General features: G+C 38.6%; 1 protein-coding gene across 2 annotated transcripts in view; it reads right to left on the bottom strand.

Annotated features, from left to right (window-relative positions):
* Window positions 1-440: 440 nt before the first annotated feature.
* The window catches only part of HEXB (hexosaminidase subunit beta), a 150,747-nt gene continuing 143,040 nt past the window's right edge, over window positions 441-8,147 (bottom strand). For both annotated transcript variants that reach the window (XM_029574995.1, XM_029575002.1), the window contains 3 exons: window positions 5,104-5,194; window positions 4,707-4,811; window positions 441-739 (listed from right to left, as the gene is read on the bottom strand). In XM_029574995.1, the coding sequence (XP_029430855.1) occupies window positions 676-739; window positions 4,707-4,811; window positions 5,104-5,194 (260 nt within the window). In that variant the 3' untranslated portion in view covers window positions 441-675. The remainder of the gene's footprint in view (window positions 740-4,706; window positions 4,812-5,103; window positions 5,195-8,147) is intronic.

Genomic DNA, 8,147 nt, shown 5'->3' with positions numbered 1-8,147 from the left:
GGGAAACAGGAGATGGCACCAGCATCAACCAAATTTACTAAATCTGATTCAAAGATGAGAATGACAAGAGATTACTCCTGTAAATGAATCAGGACGGCAAGCAGTGCTGTTAACCAAACCAAACATTATCAAAGAGGCATTGTAAGGAGGCTGCTTAGTTTCTGGAAACAAATTCCATCCAAGTATTACAACATCAAAACACGCAGTGCTAAATACTAAAAAACATCATCTTAGTAAACAAGCTGTTAAGGCTTGCAGCTCTGATCCATGTTCTGAAATCTGTAGTTTGGAGTGACATCTGTATATATTTTTGCATCTCATTTGGATCTTTTCTGCATAGATATCTTACTAGAGTGGAAAAGTAAATCAAGATCTGCAAAACACATTAGGAAATTTAGATAATCGTTTAAACGATTAAGGACAGCACTATAGTCATTCAATACATTTTAAAATATTTATCATTTATTCTAAGTTACACAAATCACTGCAATTTTACAAAGTAAAAAAAATTCATATTTTCAAATAATTTCACAATTTTTATTCCACAATTTAAAGTACAATATGTATTTTTCTTTGATTATCTTAGGGCAAGTTTTGGCTTCTTAATGTACTACTTTGCTCCTTTCATATTCCATAAAGGCACTTTGCTTAATTCAATGATGTCTTCAGAGCACTTTAGTAGCCTTTCTGCTCATGTTCACAATAGCCAGTGTACAGAGGCTCAGCTGGTATTCCACGCCTGTTTCAAACAAAAATTAAAGATTCATAGGTCCCATAAAACAAGATTTTAAAACTAATAGTAATGTATAAGTTAATAGAAATATAAGACAGAGGGTCTTTCAGACTAATTATAGTTAGACTGCTAGCCTAAAAACAGGGATACATTCAGATTGGTGTATTTCATCATGTGACTCAGAGTCACAATGTGAAGCCACTTCTAGAATGTTCAAGGCCTAGCTAGGACCAATATGGTAGATTATGGGCCTTATTCAGAAAGACTTCCCCATCCTGTACCTGTGGAAAAATCTTTTTATTAACCACCACCCTGTGTCATGCAAGGCTGTACCAGATTTTGTATAAGTGCTGCATGTGAACGATTTCCTTGACATAGGCTTGTCTGAAACATGGCTGTGAAGGCACAGACTTTTCAGTGAGCTTTAGAAGAGTGAGATTCCTGATTGTCATTCCAATATACACTTTGGGTTACTTGCAAATTTTCACTATTAGAGACAGACTGATGATGTATAGATTGACAGCTACAGCGACTATACAGTATTCTCTACATTTTACTATTTCAAGGGTCTATTAATTATTTTATAGGGATTGTGGATGGCCTCAGATGGTAGATAATAGCTAGACAACTACCCTTTTTCCGAAAAAAGACAGATATGGACAGATTAAATGCTGTGTGTTAACAGACTACTTACATACTGCACAGAGTTTGTACTAACAGACCTTTCATTTTGATTGTCCATCTGATTCGTTCTAGCTCCTGTATTTAATAGCAGCCTTTAACAGTCAAAATCTGCCCCTCTCTCCCTCCACAGTCAAAACCCTAAATTATGCCATTATCAATTCTCTTATCTTGACCACTGTATCCTCTAATTGCCCCTATAATCCCTCCTACCTCAACAAATCAAGGAATGTATTACTGAAGTTTACTTTTATAAAACCATACATGTATACAGTACATCTCTAGGTCCCACTCTTGACAAGAATAGCAAGTCTGCCACTCTAGGATGGATGGATTCTCCAGACCCTGACACACAGCAAGAGCTTGTCCCTCTCAAGCTGTCAGTATTATATATATGTATAAATGTTTTAAATAAATGAAAATGCAACTATTCTTCAGTGAGGGACATGGGAGAGATGCTGCAGAGGTAAAAAGGGAAAGGTATAAAAGACAACTTTCCACACACACCAAAACGTTTGCTTTATTAAAAAGGTCAAGTTTACATTGGCTTGGGTTAATTCACCACAAAAGGCCAAGTGGATTACCACTGGCCATGTTTGCCTTTTGCAGTGAATAAAGCCATGATGCAATAGAGCTCCCTACTGGTGGCACACACAGTTTACACTCGCCTCTAGATTTTTATATTAGCTGTTTCTGGGGTTTTTTTTCCTCTCTCCCTAGCCCAATGGGTTCTTAAAGTCTGCCATCTCTGATTCTATTCACCCTTGTTGGTGAACAGCTGAAGTGAAGCTTTTTCCAAACAGCCTGTATCACCAGTTGAAAGCTTTTCTGCAGAGGCAAAAAAACTGGACTCTCCCTTATCCCTGGCCCAAGAGCCTAACACGCCCACAGCATGCCAGGCCCCAGACTGGAGACTTAAGTATGGGCCAACAACATGGTCCTATGGTCAAGGCAGAGGCTTATTATAAAAAAAAAAAAATAGTTTATTGAACCACCGAGGACATTTTTCAGTTGGGTTAGGCCATTTTACTAAGAAATCCTATTTATTTTTAAGTAATTGTTAGCTTCTCAGCGGCTCCATAATACTGCTTAATTGATTTAGTCATGCAAACACTTGGATCTGATCCCCTTAACAAGGAAATCACACTTCCAAGCTCTGTGCACGGACCTGCTTGTTGCAGGGCTGGAAATGCGGATTCTGTGATGGGAACAGGATATTACAGATGTGCACACAAAATTTTCATTTTGGTTTGTATTTTATTTGTTTGGAGAGGGGGGTGCTTTGGTTCATTTAAAATGTTTTGATTCAGTTGCTGAACCGAAACAACTCCCCCCCCCAAACAAAAAAAAACTGAAGCAAAAACAGAGCCTCCCCCCCCTCACTCCAACAAACCCCAATAAGTCAGGGCCTCTGCATTCTCCCCTAACCCCCACACCAATAAGCTTGGGTTGGGGCCTAGCTGGATGGGCTAAGTCAGGAGCAGTCTGAGCCTTCCCAGGTCCCCTCTCTACAAATAGATCAGGGTTGAAGAGCTCCTCAGGCCCCCCATTTATCCTTTCCATGGGGTCTTCAGCAAAGAAAAAGGAACGATCCTCAGTTGCTCCTGCCCCACCAGTGTCCGAGACAAGCCCAATGTTTAACATGCGAAAAATAGCACGGACCTCATAAGCAAGCTGGCGCTATTTATTTATTTATTTTTTAAATAGAAGCACTGCCAAGATAGGAGCAACTGGGGATTTCTCTTGCCCCTTTCTCTGCTGAAAACCCACACAAAAAGGGTATGTGGGAGCTAGGGAAGTTCCTGGCCCCTGGCTTATTTGCAAGGGGTGGGGAAGTGGAAGAAGCCACAGGACATAAGGCAGAGATAGGGGGTGCTGGAAAGGCCCCTTTGTGGTTTTTTTCCTGAAATGACCTAAAATATTTTGAATGAAAAAGATTTTTGTTCCAAAAAGTGATTTTTAAACAAATGCATATCCCCCTATAGGATGTGGCTATAGATCCCTAAGATGATCACATTCCAAATAAGCATTCCACACTCAAGCTGGCGTGTTCCAAAACATAAAAATTCAGCAGATACCAAACTAGGTACAGTCCAAAAATCTAAGGCAATTGTAGAATCTCCTTTTCAATCTGAATTACTAGTGGCAGGCTTTTAAAAGGCAGTCTTCTCCCTGATTTCTCCTGCTTACCACCTTTCATGCAGGGCAGCACCCTCTCCCAGCTGAGTCCCGCCCCTTGGCTGCTCATGGAAACACCATTTATACTTGCAGCATACTGCCCCAACCTTTGGGGAATGGACCTTTTGTTAGAAACATTCCCACTAAGGCACAGTAAAGCACAGCTGGCTTTATACAAATAAAGGTATAGTTTACATAAACTTGTAAAAGATGGCCTTATAAACAATGGAGGAAAAAAAAGAAAAAGGATTAGCCAAATTCACTGTGCTCTACCTCCTCATAGGTCCCATTAGGGTGAGGGCTCCTTCATAACCAGAGCTGTATGCCCTGAAAATGTGACTCAGCATAAAGCACTGACAGAATTCAAATCTAACCCAAGTATTTTTCAGGATACTGAGAATTACCTATAACACTTTCAGTCATTAACAATACAATATGAACTGCAGAATTAGAAGACATTGCACATTCTAAGATAAAGAATTTTGTGAGTTTTTCAGATCTAAGTATTTACTTCTGCATCAGGTAAAGTTGGTTTCAGCTATAAAATAAAAAAAAAATTTCGTTCCTGACTGTTTTGGGAGGTGGGGAATGATAATTGTTTCAATTTCTCTTGTTGTGCACTCGAGATGTAGCCTTTGTTGGGGCTGGTTAAGCAATAAAATCTTTATTAAAAAATTATTTTAAAAAAAGCACAAGTAAAAACACCCTCTTATATAGAATATTTATAAACTGCACTTAATCTCTAGATGAAGGCGATACACAATAATATATTCACACGGTAACAATATTTAGTATTCAGATATTCCTAGTTTCCTTGGATAGATGGGGTACAAGGATGGAGACAGAGGTTGAGGCAGATTGTAGACAGCCTCAATTTGAGACCACTTACTGTATGTTATATGTTTATATGTTCATTTTGTTTTTGAATGTGCTTTGGATTTTTGGGTTTTGCATGTACAGGCAGTATGGAGGATGAGCAGGCAATACATTCGCTCAATAAAATACATCTAAAACATAATTAGAATATAACATTCTCCCATCAGATTAATAAAAATGGCTAGCCGTTACTTTAATACAAATAGAGGAGGATGCTTAGTTTTACCAAACCTCTCACCTGACCATGCGGCATCGATGCTTAGCAAGTCTGTTATAGGCATCACCAATATCGGTCACATTTTTACCGCTCCAGAGCCTTTCCCCTACTGCACTTGCACGAGGCCTATAATGAAAGGAAAAATATGCATTTTTCTTTGGATAATTGCCAAAGTTTTATAACCAAGCTCAAATCACTTTTCTTATGCCAGCACATCTGCGTGCACTGCAGTTTTGCCAAAATATGGAATAATTAACCAAGGAAAGACAAATAAAATTATCCTTCACTGCCAATTTTCCAACTCCTCTTAGGATTTGCTTCCTGTATGAAACTACATTATTAAAATATCATGCACATTGGTTATTATACATAGATCTGAAGTCTTGCAAAGCTATAATAGCAAGCACTCAAAATGTACCATAATCTCGGAGTGAGGTTAGTTGCATCCACAAACTCCCCCCAAAGGCAGGCTTCTCCACCAAGCACCAGCTGCTTCTGCTCCTCTGTCCCTACATTCATACCAACAGAATAGTTTGTTAATTGAGCAAAAGCAGCAATAGTTCAACATTAAAAAAAAAAATAAAAAATGTCTTACATATACAGGTAACTGCATCAGCTATGAGCATTAACTTAGCATCAAGATGATCTGCCAAAACTAGAGGGTAAACGTCCTGTAAATTTTCCTTTTGCCTACGAGCTATGCAATGAAATTAAGCAATACATGCTTTCATCATTATAACATAACCATATGTACAATGAAACTAGGCTAGTAAATAAACTATAAAGTTCAAATTCCTATCAATTTCATTCAGTAAAACGTTCAGTACATCAACTGATGCCAGATTTATTCTCTGACTCCATTTAGTTTGAAATATGCGATTACATTTCAATGTGATCTCCAGTTAAGTAATTTTAGCAGCTTTTCATTTCTGAAAGCTTCTTGTGTTATAGGACTTTCCTCCTGTTTAATTTTTTTTTTTTTTTTAATTCTATGTTATTTTCATTTCACATGTACAGGAAAACAAACAATTCAGATCATAACAAATACATCGATAATTCTCAAAAGTAATTTCAATTAAGAAATCCATCTTAAATTGTGCATCTGAACTCCTAAAACAAAATATCAACTTTCATTAGGACAAAAAAAAGAGGCTGATTTAGGAACTAAAGTAACATATGGAAATATTTATCTGAAAATATAAGTAGTAAACCATAACCTAGTCAATTGGACTACTTACATACATATGCCCTGTTTAATTTTTGACAATATTTCCTTTTTGAACCCCCTTCTCTATAAAAAAAAACAAACTATATATATAATTTATAGACCACCTTCAGGAGCCTCACAGCCTCTCCAAGTGGCTTATACAAATCCAACAAGCCCAATACGAATCTCTGCTTAGAATGGCTATTTACTTTTATCAGAGGAAAATCATGTCAAATAACTTCAGTTAAAGGTTAATTTTAAAAGACCCACGTGGGCATCCATGTGTGTGCAGTTCCCAGCATGCGCACAGACAAGCGCATATTATAAATCCGCTACCCGCACGCATGATTTTCGGGGCAGACTGAGGGAACTTCAACCCCCTATCTACCCTGCCTGTCTTTTCCCCTATCCTCCCCGACCCCTAAAACACTTTACCAGTTTTAGGTTTTTTTGTTTTTTTTTATTTCACTACCTACCTGCGCGGGCTAGCTGGCTGCCAGTGTGCGCTTCACCGGGACAGTGCTTAATGGTGCTGTCCTGGCCCACCCATGCCCTGCCCCCCCCCCCCCCTTTTTTTTAAGCAGCCAGCTATCACGTGCGTATCTCCCATTTTATATGTGCGCTAGCCTTTGAAAATCAGGTCCAACTTCAGTTGACGAGAACTTAATCAAGAACATGCGCTGAATATGGTTTATTTGGATTTCAGCAAAGCCTTTGATATTATCCCACAGAGAAGACTCATGAATAAACTGAGCAGTCTGGGAATGGACTTAATTAGAAACTGGGTGAGCAATAAACGGAGGGTAAAGATAAATAGAATTCACTCTGAGGGGAGAAAAGCAATTAATGAAATGTCTAATGGATTGGTTCTGGGGCAAATTCTATTAAATATCTTTGTTAGTGATATTGGAGGAGTTAGTAACCTCTACAAAAAGGCAAACCTTTCCCCTCTAAGACCTGCAAGAGTGGACACCCCTGAAGGAGTAAATGGATGAGAAATGATTTTAAGAATGCCAAGCATTCTGCCATGAGCTATTAAGATTCAATGCCAAAATGTGCAGGGTCATGCACCTGGAATGCAGAAATCAGTTTGAAGGGTAATGATAGGTGAAGAGCTGATGTGTGACCTTGGGGTGATTCGTGTTCCATGATCTCAAGGTAGAGAAATAATGTGATAAGGAAGTGGTCAGAGCCAGAGAAATGCTAGGGAGAGGCATAACCAGCAGAAAAAAGGAGACAGCAACAGAGCTATTATATAATAGTATGTACCAGGGCAGGGTGACACAGGGAATGTTTTGTTGACTGCATAGAGGCTCAATGCTTTTTCAGTGCCAAGTGCACCACCAGCTCCAAAGAATGTCATTTTTTGTTCTTAGTAGCACCTAATTTTTGCTTGCTCGACCCCAAGGATTTGGCTTGTTCTGCCAAAGGGGAGAGACTGAGGAGTTTCTGCTTAATTCTATACCCTCTCTAGCACAAAAGATCGATCTTTCATCATTGCTGGATCAACAATATGGAACACCATGCCCTCTGAATTACGCCAGGAACTCTGTTACAAAAAATTTAAACAAAACCTTAAAACCTGGCTATTTAAAAAAGCCTACTATCAATGATCTGAATCCTCAACTACTCTTCCTAACTGCCACAATCTCTCATATATTGCTGATATTCTATTAATATAAAGTTATATACTGTATTGTTTTTCGTTTAGTTTCCTTGTTATATTGTAAAGCGCAATGCTGAATTACTGTTTGAATGTAAACCGAGGTGATGTTATTTACGTACCCCGGTATAGAAAAATCTATAAATAAAATAAATAAATAAATATACCCGGGGAACATAAAAAGCTTCCACTCTGGGAAGAGGATAGACTCCGAAGAGCGACAGTCTTAAGCAGATCCTCAGTCATCCAGGCCCTGGAATTCTGGGGACGCAGAGACATGTGGCCACAGTGGTAGCAATTTGTCTGGTTGTGATCCGGTCCAAGGGAAGCAGTAACAGAGGTGATGTCCATCTGTAATGGACATCTTCCTACTGCATATGCAATCTTTGAAATCACTTACTATGAGCTTCATGGACCAGACATTCTGTGAAGTTTTATTTTTTTAAATAGTACTAAAAAATTCTGTTTGGAGGGAGTGCTGCCAAGGCAGCGAGGCAAATTAATAAAACAGAGTTTACAAAAAATTAATATTGAAGAAAAGTTTTTCAGAGAAATAGGATACATGTCCATGCTAATGCTCAGACAAAAAAAA

This window comes from Rhinatrema bivittatum, chromosome 1 (genome assembly GCF_901001135.1).
Source record: "Rhinatrema bivittatum chromosome 1, aRhiBiv1.1, whole genome shotgun sequence".
NCBI classification, from domain to species: Eukaryota; Metazoa; Chordata; class Amphibia; order Gymnophiona; family Rhinatrematidae; genus Rhinatrema; species Rhinatrema bivittatum.
Note: the sequence above shows the minus strand (reverse complement) of the source record. Positions and strands in the feature narration are given on the sequence as shown.